Raw genomic sequence first — 19612 nt, 5'->3', positions numbered from 1 at the left:
ATATGTAAGTTACATCTTACCTAATAATGTGGTTTCTCCAAAATCTCTTAGATCATCTCAGACCCTTGTGTATATTTCTTCTTTGCCAGTAGATGGAGACAACACCACTGAAAGTTTAAAAGACATCATTCCCTGTTTAAAGGGAGCTTGCTGGTCTGAAAACTAGGGGAACCCTAACCCAAGATTTCTTCAAAGTTCTTTTTAAAAAAGCAGACAGAATGGCTATGCCAAAACCAGAAATCCAAGGGATTATACTCAATATTAACTATGGACATCCTCAAAAATTTACTGAAGGGGGACTAAACTCTGTACATGATGTAGTAACTAATAAATCATAATAATAAAATGCAATCATCTCTCTAACTTATAAGATTCAAACTTCCTGCTCACTGCTCCTAATTTAGGCTAGATCATTTATTTTTCAGTTTCTGAAAGTATAACTCAGAATATATATGAAAAAGAGTTCTTTGAATTCCAGAGGCAGATGCAGTACATATATGGTTTTTATTAAGTATTACCTGTATGCACTGCTACAAGACTTTTATTCAAAATAAGACAACTATCCAGATCCACATAAAAATAGTAAGAATTTTATAAAAAAAAAAAAAAGAAGAGAATTAAGGCAGAAAGGGTGGAAGCAGCAAGAAAAAATTCAATTTTATGGTCACAATAAAAAGAAATGCTCATGAAAGGGAAGAATCAAACTCATCTACTTTCCAAGTTTCTTACTTAACTATTAAAAATGACAAACAAACCAAAACTATCTGCAAGAAACAAATTTCAAATCTGAAAGCTTAAGAAGTCATTCCAAAATAATTATTTAATATTTTTCAAAACAACTTTCCAAACTCAAAGCCTGAATGCAATTTTGAACAAAAAACAAGGTTATCAAGCTAAAAAGAGAGAACTAAGATATTGCTATACTATTTATATTTGCCACAAGACTCCTGTCCTTGATGTGAACTAAAAAAGAAAAACCCATTTGGCAAAAAAAGTCTTATTAAGAAAAGAGATTACGTTAAGCCAAATAATATCCAGTTAAAAAGAAATACAAAAATCTTACAATCCTTTATTTTTATGTATATTTTGCTCATTCTCTAATCAAAAGCCAGAACTAAAATAAGCCTCCATAAAAGGGAAATGAATATAGTACTCAAAATATTAGCATGCCTACAATGCCTATCTAGGTTAAACCAGAACTAACAAGAATTGCTAAAATAAATTCTCTTACGACTCATTACAAGATAAAGTAGGTAAAGCAGATCCTGAACCACAACCTTCTATTTAACTCTGAAATTTTTTGATTCCCAAAAGACAGTAACTATCATGTGCCAAGAAAACTATACCATATTCTAACTGCCTATTAAGAGCACAAACAGCCATGAACACCTTTGCATCATTCACACAGTAAATGTTCTGTGGCTTTATTTAATCCTTGGGTTGGCTTCCTCTTAACAAAGAACAAACTTTTTGATCCTTTCCCAACCCTTCAACAACTGGTATGTATGAAGGTAATGCTAATTAAGTAACCACCACCACCACAGAAAAGCACTTTGCAGTTTTCAAAGTGTATTCGTATAAATTAATTGAAATTTTATGATAGGAAAATCTCAAACATAAAGAAAAAACTATGGCCAACACACATAATTCACAGTGAAATGTAAATGATCTTTGCATTTTGCATGGTTACTTGTGCATCAACACAGATGAGGAAGAAATGCTTTTACCCAGATTTTTAAAGCAATAACCGGAAGTGTCCTGGAATTCTGTGATTAATATAAAGTAGATATACCAAACTGCAATCTACAAGCCATATTACTACAAAAGGAAATAAAAATGAACAAGGAATGAGGTTTCTTTATACTAACTGGATTTTTTTGGGAAAAAAAAAACACAAAAAACAAAACACCAGGTGTTAACCTGGCAAGTTCTTCTTGGGGATCTATGATGTCAGTGCTCCTGCCTCCACCTGCTGGCAAACAGATTATGAAACTAGCAGAGATCACTGGGTTAAAAAAGTTGACATTTTGGGGTAACATTTAATGTTTTATGTAATTATTTAGCATGATGCTACTTTGTGTTAATAAATCAGTAATATATTGATGAAATCCATTAGGAAAAAACACATTAAACTTTACACACACAAATAAAATTACAAAAGATTTCTTGGTTCAGAACATTATCTAACAGGCTAAATATCAAGTTAAAAATTGTTTTTAATTACCTGATAAATGACATCTTGGAAAAGGACTGGAAAAGTAAGTGCTGCATCTTCTAGCTCATTTAGACTACAGTGTACTAGTGTTTCATCCTTAAAATAAAAAGCACACACCAAATGAACCAAGATATTAAAAGAAAATTTCAAATGATAATTTTATGTACCCATGACCACCAGAAACATTTATGAAAACACTCATTCATATGCGGAATTTTATATTTATCATACATTCCTGTGTGTGGCATGGCAATTTGGAATAGAATTTTCTAAGCCACTGGTTCTCAGGTATGGTTCCTGGACCAGCAAGTAGTATCAGCATCATCTGGGTTAGAAATGCAAATAGTTAAAAATGCAAAATTTTAACTAGTTAGAAATGTGAATTCTCCAGCTCCACTTGTGATAATTCAAAAACTCAAAAGGGGATGAAGAAAAAAGGAGCTCAGCAATCTATATTTTAATAAGCCCTTTAGGTGATCCCGATGCATGCTCAAGTCTGAGAACCAGTGTTCTGAGTTCTGCAGTTGCCAACTTTTTGATAAGTAAAATAAATATATGCTCCTTTTATTTAACAATTAGCAAATGGAAGTTTAGAATCTAATTATTTTTAAAAATACATATATCCTATTCAGATAGCTCCTTATCCTTTAAACTTTTATAAAGTTTTTTATTTTGTAAAATGGATGCCTTAGTATCTGTTGAATGTTTCAGACAAAAACATTATTTAACTAAATTAGCAGTCAATGAAGACTTGTCATTTTTGATTACCAAACCCTGTTTTTTATTAAGAGGATAAGAAGGTGAGGATCATTCCATCTAAGATATGTGCAAATATTTATATTTCTTAAATACTGAATGATTAAAAAACAGTTCTATTTGTAGTAAGTGATAAAACACTTTAAAAAAAAAAAAAAGCTGCCAATCCTAACCCCAAAATTTTCCAATGCATTTACAATGAATTAAAATGAAACACAAATGTTCATACCTTGTGATTCCACATCTTATTAGCTGGAGTGTTTCTTTTAACCTAAAGTTAACTCTGGGGAGGCAAAGAGCAAAAAATACTCTAGACATGCCTCATTTTCTTTTAATAGCATATCAGTCTACACATTTCAAGGTATTGTCTTAGCATCTTAAAAAAAGGTATCCTCTTTCCTTCAACTGAATCATAACTAATTCTACTACTTCTTCATCTATAGACTATCTAAATTTTGATCATTCTTCATTTATTTCTATAAAATTACTCATTTATGCTAAGCCAAATTCTATCTTTTCTTTTCTGTTTACCTCCACATTGGATTAAAAATTATATGGTCAAGCTTGCTATCATGACCACATCAACTCCTAACACAAAAATCTAGCAAAATCTCTTTTTTCAGTTTCTCCACTAACTTGCACATCAATCTACACTACTCATGATCAGTTTCAAAATTTTTCTCTTGCTACTTATCCTCTAATAAATACCTAATACTTAGGACCTCTGGAGACCTCTCTTACCTCTCTCTGGCTAGACAAAGGCTAAGGTGCTGAACTCTCAAAAAAGAACTATACGTGCTAGTTAAGATTTAAAATAATAAACTTTTCCTCAAGAAAAAAATTTTATGAGAAATAAACCACATTTCCAATTACAGGATACCAGTAACAAAGGCTAAATAATAAAATGCTTCCCAATATTATGTAATAGGTAGGTGTTCAGTTCTCAAAGCACTTCTGGTACCCTAAAACATAAATTTTTAACACACCAAGAGAGCATATTAAAGATTTTATTAGCATTTAGACATCATGTTTTTGGGAGTTTTATTAATAAAGTTATTGGTATTAGATACTGCACAAAAATAAGACAAAAAGGACTATAATCTTGCATAAGGTTAATTCATTGGGACCCAAAGAATATTTGGTTCTTCAAGGAAATATAATCCTGACACCCCCCCCCAAAAGGCAAAATCCAAGCATGAAATGAAAGAATTTATCGGGAAATTAAAAAAAAAAAAATCACAAGGGTCTCAGAAATATGGGGGAAAGAACTAATTTAAATACAAAAATGAAAGCCTAATTTATTTTCAAAGAGTACCTGATACCAATCAAACTGAGGACCTTGGCATTTGACTATGCTTCAAATAAAAACATTTCAGAACATCTGAGACATGTTTAGTAAATGTGTAAGACTATTTACATTCACTTTTATCCTCGTAGGTATTTTGGGCTAGAGTTTTTAAAAAAGAAATTTAACTCCTTTATTTTCTCTACCTGTAGTACATACAATATACTTACCAGGTCTAAAACTAGGGAGAATTCTGGTGTGCTTCTTGTTTTCAATGGAAGAGCAGGTTTCCTATTTAGTTGTTCTTCTGTCAGTGGTGGAACATGTTTGATGAAATAATACCTACAAATCAAATTTTAAGAAAATCTCAACATTTCTACATTTTATAAATATAAGACATATTACTAAATTCAGCTCATATTTAAATCTTTAATTAAATAATACATTTTAATCTAGTAAACCGAACCTATGAAAGGTAAATAAAACTAAAAATATAAAATATTTCAGTAACCTACAAGTCACATGTTCTTTGCAATATACCATTCAGCCACCCCTCCACACATGTCTTTCATTCTGCTCCAAGAGGGAAAGGAAAACAAAAAAACAAAAAACTCACGGGTCAAATACTTCCCAGTCTTCTTCATAGGTAGCCTCTGCATGAGTTGATGAATAACCACTATCTGGAGTTACTGGTGCTATTTAATAAAATGAAAAACAAAATGTTATTTTTACTCACTATGAAGTATACATTTTTACCATTTTTATATAAGATTTTCCTGAAGCCCTATGTATTTTAGGTTCAAGAAATGACAGAAATAACTTACAAACAGTATTGCAAAGCAAATTTATTAATACATACATCTAACTCCAGATCCAGAGGAAAAAAACTGCCATTATAGATAAAATAGAAGCTAGATCATGGCTGGCAGAATTAAAATCCCTCACAGCAAAGAGAAAATTTACTACTTATTACCAGAATCATACACTCACTCCACAAAATTTCAATTTCTAACTGCATGATGTTATAGGTATAAACATAAAAATTTCACAGGGCTCTTGTAAGCAGTGACACTTTGCAAAGTACCTTGTACGTACATATACACGCAGCGCTGACCTTAGACCGAGAGGTAGTTTTTAACCTGAGATCTATGAACAGTCTTTAAGAGGTTCAAGAAACCCCCTGAAGACTTATGAAAAATGTTGTATGTACATTTTTATAGGAATCTCAAGGCTGTCTAAAATCTTTTCAAAAGTTAAAAAATGCTGCTTTATATAGAAACCATTGCTTTAGAAGAGGCCTTATTTTACTTCTAATTTACAAGCAACCTAAAAATAATCATGAAGTAATTCTCTATTCCATGACAAATGGTCCATCCTACATTTAAGCTAAAATTCTATCAAATGACAGAGCATTAGAAATAATGCTGGGAGGGGAGCCTGGCTGGCTTAGTCGGAAGAGCATGTGACTCTGGATCTCAGGGTCAGGAGTTCAAGCCTCATGGTGGGTGCAGAGAGTACTTAAATAAACAAAAAACTTAAAAAAAAATTATGCTGGGAATTTTCTAAGACAATAATTATAACAAATTCAAGGAAAGGACAAAAGGTAAAATTCTAAGTTAGACATAATGTCTCAGAGATAAAAGTTCAAGATGGATGCTAGAGACTGAATGTTTATGTCCCCACAAAATGGTATTTAGAGGTGGAGACTTTAGGATGTCATGAGGTCATTAGGTCATGAGGGTGGAGCCCTCATGAATGGGATTAGTGCCCTTATTAAGAAAAGAGCCTCCAGAGAGTTCACATAGCTTGTGCCATGTAAGGGTGCATGAGAAATAATTGTTTATGAACCAGAAAGCAGGCTCTCACCAGGTAATGAATCTGCTTGGTGCTCTGATCTTGGATTTCCCCAGCCTCCTAAACCATGAGAAATAAATTTCTGCTGTGTATATGCCACCTAGTCTGTGGTAATTTGTTATTGCAGCCCAAAAGGACTAAGACAGTGGAACTCACTAAAACTGCTATAATCTGTCTATAGGAATGGAATATTGGTGGATAATAGTCAAAGGAAAAAAAATCTTTTTTGCTATTACCATGTATGTATTCTTTTTAAAATGATTTTATTTCTTTTAGAGAGACAGACTGAGTGAATGCATGAGTGGGGAAAGAGGCAAAGAGGGAGGGAGAAGAAAAGGGAGAGAATCTCAAGCAGACTCTGCAATGAGCGTAGAGCCTGACATGGGGCTCCATCTCATGACCCTGAGATCATGACCTGAGCCTAAACCAAGAGTCGGACACTGAACTGACTAAGCCACCCAGGCACCCCTATCATGTAATAATTCTTTATGTATTACCTTGTAACACAGAATGTATTAGGTATGTTCAGTGAATGACAACAGAGGTAAAGCATAATTTTTGTCCATCTGTAATTTCATGCCAATAACATTTCATTAGCACAAGGGGTAATGGAAAAATATACCTTCTAACCACTTCTGTTTCAAATTCCTATTAACTTCAGAAAAAGGGGGAAAGGAAGCAGTATTTGAGTGCCTTCATGCTAAGCATTTTTCTTATTTTATCCCATTTAGCTTTCATAACCCTGAATTATTTCCCTTTTAAAGGTAAGAAAACCATCTCAGAGAGCTTAAGTAAGTTGTCTGAAGTCACAAAGCTAGGTAAATGACAGAGCCAGCCTCCTTCCTTCTTGTTCTCTTTGACTAGGTTCTTGAAGTTAAGGAAAAGTAATAACCTTTGTCACTCATACTCATCTTTTAAGATCAGCAAAAATTTTACTTCTATCCTGTCATGATCCAGAGTGAATGCAGTGTGCCAACTCATCATTCTGCACATTTATTTCTAATAGCACTCACCACAATGTACAGTAATTTTTGTGATTACCTGGCTCATCAATTAGATAATGTACTCTTCAGGGTCAAGGAGCATTTATCTTATTCATGTTTATAAATAATGTCCATCACAGAAAATAGGTGTTCGATAAAAGTTAAGGAAATAAATGAGTGAATGCAACAGCTGGAGTAAATTTTACTCCCCTCCCCCTCCAGAAACCACCAATGCTATAGAAATCCCTTCTCCATCTTCATAGTTGTCAGAAAAAAAATAAATACACAGGATTATACAGCAGCACAAAAATATAGAACAAACATCAAACAAGAGGTCCAAAGCCGTGGACTTAGTCTATACACCCAAACACTGGCAAGGAATGAGCATAAAATGACAGGTGAAGAGTAGATTCCTTTGCAAATCTTATCTGCCCAAGGATGAACTATGTACATAATCCATGTTGATTTGACAGATTCAGTATTATTCTTAAAATATAACATTATAGGATGCCTGCGTGGCTCAGTCGGTTAAGCGTCTGCCTTCGGCTCAGGTCACGATCCCAGGGTCCTGGGATCGAGTCCCGCATTGGGTTCCCTGCTCAGTAGGGAGTCTGCTTCTCCCTCTGCCCGCCATTCCCCCTGCTTGTATTCTATCAAATAAATAAGTAAAATCTTTTAAAAAATATAACATTATAATTTAACATTATAGATCCTACGTTTAACACTATAGAAATTAATCTTTTATTTGACCAATTTAAAATAAATCTTTCTGTTATGTCGCTTTTCTCTTCATATTGGTATTACTGGGTTGCCCTATATAGAAGTTTCATAACTGTAGCATTTTTTCTTTAAATGTTTTCTGCCGTTTTGATTATATTTCTTCAAGTTTCCCCTTATATTCAAGGGAAGAACATCATTCCACGTCCTTATGCCAAACTACATTTCTGAACCAATACATATGTGCTAGGGTCTCTCAAATGCCTGGCATTATAGGAAATAAAAAGACAAATCTAAAACAAAAGCCCAAGATCTTGTCCCTCTGGGAAAAGATGACCATCCTCAATTTTATTTCTGCATTTTTAAGCATGATGGAACAGTTTCATCTTTTAGCTTTATACATCTGTATACCACAACCCTCAGAGGTAATAAATTCTGATCTCATATGTTCTACATTTCCATGACAACTGGCTCAGGGACCCAACAATTATGGTAGGCCTTTATAAGGATCCAGAATTAGGCTGCAAAGTTTGGATGTAGGGAAAGATCTAGGAAAAGAAGCTTCTTTTGGGGGGATGTCATCTATATATGCAACAAATCTGAAGGTATAAGGCCTGCCTTTAGGTGGGAACTTCAGACCGAAGGGTCTGAGACTAGTGCAATTATAATAAGTGTGTTCATAAACATGAGCATATGTTTTGCTATTTGTGTTAATTTTTTTTAAAGATTTTTATTTATTGAGAGAGAGAGAGAATGATAGAGAGAGAGCATGAGAGGGAGGAGAGTCAGAGGGAGAAGCAGACTCCCTGCTGAGCAGGGAGCCCGATGTGGGACTCGATCCTGGGACTCCAGGACCATGACCTGAGCCGAAGGCAGTCACTTAACCAACTGAGCCACCCAGGCGCCCCTATTTGTGTTAAATTTCTAAGTAGTCAGATTAGTACAAATAAACTGTAAGATGACTAATGCTCAGTCAAAACAACCTTTTAAAAAATTCAATTTCAAAATGACCAGATTTGAGGTAGAAAGTTTTATTTCCAATTTTGTTTTATGTTCAAGAAGGAAAAACTTATGCATTTGCTCTATTAAAGAAAAAAAGAGATCCTGCATTTTTATACATTATTCATGAAGATGCATTAAGAAAAGGAATTTTCTTCACCTGTAAGGGGTGGGATATCACGATTAACTGTTTCTTCTGCTTCTTCTAAACCATTATTTATCGATGGCCTCACTTGAACTGCTTGATTTGAGTAAGCTGCTCCATTCGTTGACGTAGTAGTACTGGTAGTGATCTCATCCACCTGTTCCATATCAAGTTGTTTTACTATCTCTTCAGCTTCCACAGCCTGTCCTGGGGAATCGGATCCTGATGTTCCTGTAATGAAGATTCAGTATGCTCAGAACCATCATTTAAAAACTCAAAAGGGGGTGGGGAGAGAGGCACAGATGTTTTTAAGGGTACAAACTTATAGCAAGCAAACATAAGCCCTAGAGACCTAATGTACCATAGAGTGAATATAGACAAATATTGTATGATAATCATCAAACTTGCTAAGAGAATAAAACTTAATTGTTCTAACCACTAAAATGACAAGGTAATTATGTTAATGTGATGGAGGTGCTAATTACTGTTACATGGCAATCATATTACAATATATAAATTTATCAAATCAACTTGTACCCTTAAATTTACATAATGTTGTATGTGAAATATATTTTAATAAAAGTGAAATTAAATAATGAAAAACTCATAAATACTTGGAAAAACTAAATGCAACAGAAACAGAGCTGAGGATACCACTGTTTAGTGAGTCTTTTCTAGACATTTCAAATCAGTAATAAAGACTATTATAAGCTAGAGTGATATTGGTGAACAAAATTTTCTTAAGTGTTCAAATAGTTTAGAAACACCTATTTATAGTCAAACCAGTCATAATTTAGAATTTTAAAAAATTTTTGATACATAACTGACAATATAACCTTGTATAAGTTTCAGGTGTATGTGCTGATTTAATACATTTATATACTGGATTATGATTACCAACCTAGCATTAGGCTAACACCTCTATCCTGCCACATCATTACCATTTTTCTGTGGTGAGAAAAGCTATCTAGTCTCTTTTCAACTTTGAAGTATACAATACAGTACTGCTGACTATAGAACTTCTTTTCTATAAAGCAAATATCATTTATTAAATGCCTACTATGAGCTAGAAATTATATATATATTTTTTCCATTATCATTTCCATTATTTATTTCCATTAAACAGCTCCTGATCTTTCCAGTACTCAGCATCCTAGCCACTGTAGGCAGTTATAATTTTTAAACCAGAGGTAGTTATGCAAGAATGAGCTAACTGTTCCCCTAATCATAACATTTTTATTCAGAGACACAAGAACAATTTCCTAACAAGATTCTATCTCAGTGACAAAGACTGAAGTTAGTTTCCTAATCATACTCAGCCACCACCTAGATGACCCTGTTGCCCAATTCTTCTTCCACTATGAGATAAACCCAACTCTATTTCTTTATGGAATCCTCCAAATGTCATTTTCAGTAACAAAATCAACCTCCCATACTCTCAACTTTCTCACAGAATGTACCTTCTCTGTCATAGCTTTAAATGTAACTAACCCCTTTCCAAAAAACATCTTTTCTTGACATCTTTCCCACAAAGCTCTTTATTCTTCCACATTCAACATACTAACTGAATCAGAATTCATTTATCTCTATTGCTGCTACCAGATCAATGGTTTTCCACTGAATTTGCAAAAAAATGCCTGTTCCTTTGAGACTGATGTCACCTAGGTATATAATTCTTCACTTATCCCCACTGCTGACATCTACCAACTGCTGCCAGCATCCTCTCTCAACCAGAGGAATTTAACACCTAGCTACCAGTTTAAAGCTCTATTAAACACCTCCTACAGGTGATGTCAATGACTCATCCTAAGACTTATCCTCAAAGGTTTTGCCCTCTTTAGCTCCTTCTTCATTCATACTGCTTTCTTAAGCAACTACCATGATCATATCATGGACATTCACACTAAGAAAAGGTTCATCTCTGAAAACTAAAGTTCAAACATATCAATCCCCTACCATAACCTCCTAATCTTTTAATTATCTATCTCATATTCCTATTACATGTGATCTTCATGTTTGATAAAAGCCAGTCTCTTTCATTCTAAACAATCCCTCAACGGCTCCTTCCCCACCCTTCTCATCTAGTTAGATTTCATGGTATATCACTTAAACCACTCTCAAGCCAGCAGCTTCAGGGTCCTTGTTCCCTTGTCTTTCCACTGTCATCCATCACAGAAATCCCTCTTGAATCAATGTAACTTACAGGCTTACTGGTGGGTGGGTGGATGGGTGGGTGTGTTTCTTTTAATTATACCCAAAAGCAAACACTGTAAACCTTCACTGTTCTCTTCAATTCCTGCCACCAGGAATCTCAGCACATGGCACCATCACCTACCTCAAAGAAAAAGTTATAACTATGAAACATCAACTTCTGTCCAAACATTTATTCCCCCAAGATCTTAGGTCACTGAACCATATACACCATTTACTCCACTAGTTTTAACTAATACCTATAAGCTGGTAATACAATAGACTATTGCTTAAACCCAGATTTCTAAGCTCCACACCACACCAGAAGGACAGATGGCTACCAGACATTATATTTGGTTGTTTCATGGCATCTCAAACTCAGCATGGCCCAAATTAAATTCAATTATCTATCTCCTGAAACATAACTTCTTGCTCTTGAAAAAATAACCTTGTGTCCTCTTAATCTCTTGTCTCTTTCATCTCCATTCTATATCTCTGACCCTTCTTTTCTCTAGTATCACCATTAAGGTTGTATGAAGTCTCACATGGACTATAAGTCTAATTGTTTTCCCCATATCCAACCTTTTTAGAATGTAGCCAACACACTACTGCCAAAGAGCTTTAAAAACACAAATCTGTTCATACTACTCACCAGTTCAAAACCTTTCAATCATCCTCCACTAAGGATAAAATTAAAATTCACTTATCTTACCATGTTAGCTTTAATTTGCCAACTTTATAACTCTATCTTAACCCATCCTATGCACTCTTCACATCCAGTGCTCCATCTGTAACAAACTAATTTGTTTCTCAAACACACAATGCCTTTGCTCATATGGCTCATTCTACCTGAAATGCCCTTTACCACCTTTCAAGATTCAGCTTTTCTAAAAAGACTATTGTTAGATGCCACCAAAAACACAGAACCATTCCATGCTTTGAACACCCCACTGCCCCATACCTCTATCAATGCACTTATAAAAATTTATTATACCTATTATGGATCTCTCTCCCTCTTGTAAAAAAGCAAGCTCCTTGAGGGCAGGGACCATGTGTTAATCATCCTTGAATCTCCAGGGCCTAGTACAATGGCTGGGACATGGCAAATATTGAATTGAATGAACTGAAATCTTCAAATTACCCCTGTCCCATACTTAAGTATAATTATCTTCTCTCACAGGTTAAGAGGCTCAATTTAAAGAACTTGACCAAGGTAACATAGTTAAAGAGTGGCAGAGCTGGAATTTTAAAACAAGCTTCTCTAATTCCAATGCCCATTCTTTTTCCACCACACCAGCCATTTCCAAAGATGTTCTAAGGGGCACTAGTTTTACAAGATGTTCATAGATGTTCCACAGAAAAGGGTTCTTGGGGTCAAATATGCCTAGGAAATACAGGGTTAAACAAAGTTAGTTTGTTGTTTTATTTCTACTATAGGACTTCACAAGTCCTTTCATGTGCCAATATGCATTATTTTTAGCCCCCAGAGCATCTAGATTTTATAGTGCACCATTCTGTCTTTTAAAAATTTTATTATCATCCAGAAACATAATTCAAACTAGAATTTAAATAATCAAGCAACAAGCATTTAATGACTATTTTCCATGTGCCCTGTACTATATCAAACAACATGGTAGATGCAAAAATAAAGACATGAACTCTTGCCTTCACATAATCTAAAGACTAAATTATCATTTATGAAATTAAGAATTAATCATCAAAAAAGACAGGACATTAGCTAAATCTTTTAAAAAATGTATGTTGGGCAGGACACCTGGGTAGCTCAGTCCACTGGGTATCCACCTCTTGGTTTCAGCTTGGCTCATGATCTCAGGGTTATAGGGTTGAGCCCCACACTGGGTTCCATACTCAGCACGGAGTCTGCTTGGGATTCTCTTTCTCTCCCTCTCCTAGGGTGCGAGGGCTCTCTCAAATAAAATCTTTAAAAAAAAAATGTTGGGGGCGCCTGGGTGGCTCAGTTGTAAAGCGTGTGCCTTCGGCTCAGGATCCCAGGGTCCTGGGATCGAGTCCCATATCGGGCTCCCTGCTCAGCAGGAAGCCTGCTTTCTCCCTCTCCCACTCCCCCTGCTTGTGTTCCGGCTCTCACTATCTCTCTCTCTGCCAAATAAATAAATAAAATCTTTAAAAAAAAAAAAGGTTGGGAAACAATTCAAGTTTGATTCTTTTGCAAAGGCATTATATAATGAAAACCTTCAATTCATTTGCATTAGAGTATTAATTTTCCAAATTAAAGATCCCTAGGGGTTCTTTGATGATAAATGATGAATGATAAATAAAATGGGTTACAAATGATAAAAATGGGGGTGGTGCCTGAGTGGCTCAGTCGTTAAGCGTCTGCCTTCAGCTCAGGTCATGATCCCAGGGTCCTGGGATCGAGCCCCACATCGGGCTCCCTGCTCAGCAGGAGTCTGCGTCTCCCTCTCCCACTCCCCCTACTTGTGTTCCTGCTCTATCTTTCTCTGTCAAATAAATAAATAAAATCTTTAAAAAACAAATGATAAAAATGTAGAATTTAAAAATTCTACTTTATTGATCTAGAATACTGAAAATATTTCTGGATCCTCTCCTGTACACACTAAGGATTACAGAAGTCATTCCATCATAAAAGAAATTACTTTCCTTCCAGCCCAAAGTTTATTATTTAGCTTTTCAGATAGTGAAAGTGGAGTTCATGTACTTCAACAGAATTAAACATGACCTAAATTTATTTCAGCCACTATAAACAAAAAAACACAAACTTTTAGGAGCTGTGTATTTTTTTTTCTTTCTCTTTTTCTTCAGGAGCTGTTTTTAATGAGGCTGAAGACAAACATAAGATGCTGATAAAATATGCCAGTAAAATCAAACAGATCTTTTTTCAAAAAACTAGGAAAACTATTAATTTTTTAAACCCAAATTATGGGTAATAGTTTATACTTACCATTTTTATTTGCTGGTGAAAAAAAGTTGAAGACAGGAGAAAATATGGTCCCCAACAATGTAGTCCTTGGTGGACTGCCAGAGGAAGGATTATCTTCTAATTTTCCATTTTGTTTTACATGTTGATTTGTCATTTCATAACTACCAGCTTCTAAGAAAGAAACAAGAAAAAAGTTGCAATCTAGAAAACATAACTTTAAGAAATGTTTTAAACAATTCATTATGAAAATAATTTTTTGCCTCAAAATACTTCATAAAGACTGATTAACATTTACTGTTAAAAAAACTGATTAGTTAAAAATATCTTGAGGTAAATAAATTGTAAATCAAATGATTTTTATAACAAGTTTATTTATAATGTTTTACAACTGCTACAAAGCACGTTTACATCTAGAAATATAGACTGAAAGGCTTCAAAATCCAGTGATAAACTCTTTGTAAATAAACCAGATTACAACATCAAAAACATAAATGCAAGATCCTGCCCTTATTTACATTTTGTGAGGCTGTCTACTTCACAAAACCAATCTATTAGTAGTGAATAACAGCTAAATAAATAGAGGCAACATAGATCTACTGAAGCAGAAGACTGTATAGCAGTGTCAATTACTTATGTATACCCAGGCATCATTTCAGAGTGATTAAGAACAGACAGGTTTTTTTGTCTTTTGTTTTTTTAGTTTCTTATGAATAAAAAAATTTTCATGGGTTTTTGGAAACGATACAGTAAAAACAAATTCAAACAAATGTGTTTTGATTAATCATCCTTGACCTTCCACAACTTTACTTGATATCTACCACATTCTTTCCTTCTTTGCGGTAGGTCTTTTGTTTCTTTTTCCCTAATAGTCAATTCTAACAATAGAGATAAAACACTGAAATGAGGGGAAAGAGGTAAGAAATTATTCTTGCTGTTGTGTTTAAAACAGCAGTGATTAAATGCAGTAATCTATGCTCTAAAGTGTTGTTTTTTATAGCTTTCTCTGCTTGTCCTTCTTGATTTTTTCCTGTTTGACTCAGGAGCTTCCCAGCAATCTTTTAACATATTGACCTAGAACAAGGTTTATCAACAGCAGCACTACTGATTTTTGGGCTGGATAATTCTTTATTGAAGGATGATGTCCTGTACATTGTAGGATGTGTAGCAGCATCCCTAACCTGTTAGATATGAGTAGTAACCCCCGAACAGGTTGTGACAACCAAAAGGGTCTCCAGATATTAACAAATGTCCCCTGGGGACAAAACCACCCCTAGTTAAGAACCACTGTCCCAAGTGATACAAGCCCTGAGCTCTGAAATTCCATGATCCAGAAACAAATTCTTTGTACATATTTCAATAAATTAAGCCACAGTTATTACTGCTTTAAGAACGGAGTTTATTAGAGGTCAAAAATGTTCCGTATACATTTTTATGATAAACAGTATAAAGCTAGTTGCTCTGCCTTTACTTATTTTAACTCAGCAAAGTAGATTAGTATTAGATAAATTTTTATTTCATGCTACTAATACTTAATACAAAGAATATTACAAAAATAAGGGGAAAACTGCAGAGTCAATTTTTAAAAACAGAAAATAAACATGACAGGTGAGATCTCTGCTTACACCTAATAGAACAATATCTAAATATTAACAAACCTCCATTTACTTGACTTTTCCGTCTTACTCGAGATAACTGTTTGTTAGGCTTTTCTCCTGCTCTTGGTGTTGATGTGATCAAATTATTATCTATATCACGTTCAATCCTACTCCGTTTCGAAGGATTTTCTCTCTCTTCCTTAAGATATGAGGAAAAAAACATGCATTGAGCATAGGCATTCTGCCTTATAGATTACACTTATAAAATATGATATGTACCCCCATGTTCACTGCAGCATTATTTACAACAGCCAACAGACACAACTTAAGTGTTCATCTGTTGATGAATGGATAGACTGTATGGGGGATACATACACACACAAACACACACACACACACACACTGGAGTATTATTCAGCCATTAAAAAGAATGAAATCTTGCCACTTGTGACAACATGGATGGACAACATGGATGTGCTAAGTGAAGATAGTTAAAATACTGTATGACCTCACTTGTATGTGGAATCTAAATAACAAATGAAAAAAAGACTCCGCTCATAGACACAGAGAACAGACTGGTGGTTGCCAGAGGTGGGGGGTGGGGGCTGGCAAAATGGGTGAAGGGAGTCAAAAGGTACAAATTTTATTTCTAAAATAAGTTAAGTCATGGAAAGGTAATGCACAGCATGGCAACTACAGTTAATACAGTACTGCATATCTGAAAGCTGCTAAGAGTAAATTTTAAAACTTCTCATCACAAAAAAGTTCTAACTATGGTAACGGATGTTAGCTAGGCTTATTGTGATGATCATTTTACAACACATATATATATATAAATATCAAATCATTATGTTTTACACTGAAACTAGTATAATGCTGTATATCAATTATACCTCAATTTTTAAAAATAGATACAGTACGTGTAATATATTTTCCGTTTTTCACATCCAGGAGAAACAAAATAGAATTACATAATATCCAACAGTGCTTAAAAACAAAGGAAAAATTTGACAATGTTATAAGAGGTTTATTATTAATGCACTTATAATACACAAATACAACTACAGCATCCTCACAATTCAGATCCTTTCCCCAGGGTCCATTAAACTGTCTGTGCTGGGCGCCTGGGTGGCTCAGTCGGTTAAGCGTCTGCCTTTGGCTCAGGTGATGATCCCAGAGTCCCAGGACCATGTCCCACATCGGGCTCCCTGCTCAGCGGGGAGTCTGCTTCTCCCTCTGGCCCTCCCCCGTCTTGTGCTCTCTCTCTCCCTCAAATAAATAAATAAAATCTTTTTTAAAAAGAATTTAAAAAAATAAACTGTGCTACTGAAATACTCAATTGTATAATATCCTCTGAGTTTTCAGCAATTTTCCCATATTCTTAGAGACTTATCTGAAAGAACAGTGGTTGTTTCCTTGAGCACTCCGGGTAAGAGACAGAACCCCACTGGAATTTGCTGGCATATCACATATTACCAAAAATAACAGGGCCTGCCAATGCCACACCCCAATGCCAACCTCAATTCTTTAAATGCCCAAATTAACACCAAGGAGTCTACTCCCTAAGAAAGCTCTCTATTCATTTCCTTTTATATGGGGCAAATCCACATCAGCAGTTTACACTGTTTTTGCAGTACTGACTAGAAGACCAGACGCCAAGTATACTCTCAGAGTATACTGATTTTTCTTCATTTGTACATCTATTTTTCTCATTTGTAAAATTTTTCTAAAGTCATCTACTACATGAATGGTTTTCTTACATTACTGTAATACTGGCATATAATTCCTTGGTTTTCTTGTTTGTTTTTTAGTAATCTCTACACCCAACGTGGGACCCTAACTCACAACCCCGAGATGAAGAATCGCATGCTCTACCAACTGAGGAAGCCCAGTGCCCCAATTCCTTGCTGTTTTAATGAGACTACTTAGTATCTTTTGGTAAGGATTAGATTTTTAAATCTATTATTAAATATAATCTGTATGTATAATCACTATTCTTATTCAACAGGAATAACTCCTTTATTTGTACTGAATATTTGTATCCAATGCTTTTATACCAGAGCAAATAAGATGCTGCTGTGCATTTTCTAAAGGTTGAATATCATTTTATTATTTCTAAAACAAACCTTGGTATTGTAAATGGCTGCAATTACAATTCCCTATTTGGATCAATTCTACTCCTGAAACCAATACTACACTACATGTTAACTAACTTGGATTTAAATAAAATCTTGGAAGGAAAAAAAAAAGATATTAAAGATTATTAAAAAGCTAAACTTTCCTAAACAGTAATTCCCTACTTGGATCAAAACCAAACAAAGATAATATCAAAATACATCACTCCATATCATACCATACAGAATTTTACTTTTACTCAGTAGTTTCTCTAATTTTAGATGTCTCTGTTAAAACAATGTCATTACAGCACAAAAGAACGCTGCAGTGATCCACAACAAAATTCTTCAGTTACTATTTATCATTCCCCTGCATTTTAAAATTAGTAAGCCTCATATTCCAAACATTGACCTCCATTGCCAGAAAACAGAACTCCCTTACAAAGTCCTTCAAGAACAGAAATAATGCCACAAAGCCAACAACACTAAGCTACAGCATCTTCTTGAAGAAGTCTCTTAGTACATCTGCTCTAACACAAATACTTACATTCCTGAAAATCCTGCATTCTGCAACACTAAAAATAACAAGGCTTAAGGAAAAAATAATTGGTCCGGGAGGGTAGAGAGAGGTACACAAGACAGATCAGTCAATGCCCCGTTAACTCTGTAACCATAGCACTAACAAAAACAATGATTGGGACACCTCCAGAGATAACTTGGACACCCAGTGAGGCAGCTAACAGCAGCTGAAATGCTACCTCAGGGCTTAATAAAAGGTAATAAAAAGAGAGAAAGAGAAACAAGGGCTTATGGGAACTGAGAAGTGGAGCTTTAAGACAGTAGGGCTAAGATGGACACAAAAAGAAATGCAGACTGCCACATGAGAAGAGTCCCTGCTAGACCAGAGTATACTTCTCTAGGAGGGAACCCCCCTTCCCTGCCGCTGCTAATTATCACTTCTAATTAAAACCTCTGTGTGTGTTTGGGGCGGGGGGTGCTTTTGTTTCTGTAGCAGCTGAATTTAAAGTGTTTTACTTTCCTGATGAAATATAAAATTCAACTCCCTGGGGCACCTGGAAGGCACAGTGGGTTAAATGTCCGACTCTTGGTTTTAGCTCAGATCGTGATCTCAGGGTCGTTGAGACCAAGCTGAGCCTGTTCAGCATGGAGTCTGCTTAAAAGACTCTCTCGGGGCACCTGGGTGGCTCAGTCATTAAGCGTCTGCCTTGGGCTCAGGTCATGATCCCAGGGTCCTGGGATCAAGCCCCACATCGGGCTCCCTGCTCTGCAGGAAGCCTGCTTCTCCCTCTCCCACTCCCCCTGCTTGTGTGTCTCTCTCTGTCAAATAAATAAATAAAATCTTAAAAAAAAAAAAAAAAAGATTCTCTCTCCCTCTGCCCCCCCTTCCCTCCATGCTTGTGCTCCTCTGCTGTCTCTCTCTCAAATAAATAAATAAATCTTAAAAAAAAATTCAACTCCCTTTATTCAGGATCCCCTTGTCTAGTTTAGGAAAAAGTCATATATAAGGCAATGCACTACCCATGTTATACTGACACTATTCCCCTATTTATCAAGAGTCTATAAGCTAATTGATGTTGTGGAATTACATATTTACTGTAGCAGAACAGACTGTACTGTGGTCATTTAAAAACACGTATAATATTTGGGGCGCCTGGGTGGCTCAGTCACTTAAGCCTCCAACTCTTGATTTCAACTCAGGTCATGATCTCATAGTCCTAGGATGGAGCCCCGTGGTGTCAGGCTCCACGCTCAGAGCGGAGTCTGCTCAAGGAATCACTCTTTTCCTCTGCCCCTCTCCCTGCTCGTACTCTCTCTCTA

At 35.3% G+C, this 19612-nt stretch overlaps 1 protein-coding gene and 1 long non-coding RNA gene across 6 annotated transcripts in view; one reads left to right on the top strand and one right to left on the bottom strand.

Annotated features, from left to right (window-relative positions):
* The window catches only part of CTDSPL2 (CTD small phosphatase like 2), a 78715-nt gene that overhangs the window by 18348 nt on the left and 40755 nt on the right, over positions 1-19612 (bottom strand). For 3 of the 4 annotated variants that reach the window (XM_073876931.1, XM_025883920.2, XM_025883921.2), the window contains exons 3-8: positions 15720-15858; positions 14086-14235; positions 8970-9185; positions 4873-4951; positions 4487-4598; positions 2225-2311 (exon numbers count right to left, since the gene is read on the bottom strand). In XM_073876931.1, coding sequence (XP_073733032.1) covers positions 2225-2311; positions 4487-4598; positions 4873-4951; positions 8970-9185; positions 14086-14235; positions 15720-15858 — 783 coding nt within the window. The remainder of the gene's footprint in view (positions 1-2224; positions 2312-4486; positions 4599-4872; positions 4952-8969; positions 9186-14085; positions 14236-15719; positions 15859-19612) is intronic. The other variant, XM_025883922.2, reaches the window with a different exon arrangement.
* Positions 1-19612, top strand: part of LOC141369991 (uncharacterized) — a 71963-nt gene that overhangs the window by 27334 nt on the left and 25017 nt on the right. Inside the window, exon 3 of one of the 2 annotated variants that reach the window (XR_012373610.1) lies at positions 17471-17597. This is a non-coding gene — a long non-coding RNA (uncharacterized lncRNA). Of the gene's footprint in view, positions 1-17470; positions 18147-19612 lie in introns of those variants that run through there. The other variant, XR_012373609.1, reaches the window with a different exon arrangement.

The sequence above is a fragment of the Callorhinus ursinus genome, unplaced genomic scaffold (genome assembly GCF_003265705.2).
Source record: "Callorhinus ursinus isolate GAN/ISIS: 27379988/994484 unplaced genomic scaffold, GSC_fseal_2.0 scaffold25, whole genome shotgun sequence".
Classification (NCBI taxonomy): domain Eukaryota; kingdom Metazoa; phylum Chordata; class Mammalia; order Carnivora; family Otariidae; genus Callorhinus; species Callorhinus ursinus.
The sequence above is the reverse complement of the archived record's forward strand: the minus strand, read 5'-3'. Positions and strand labels throughout refer to the sequence as shown.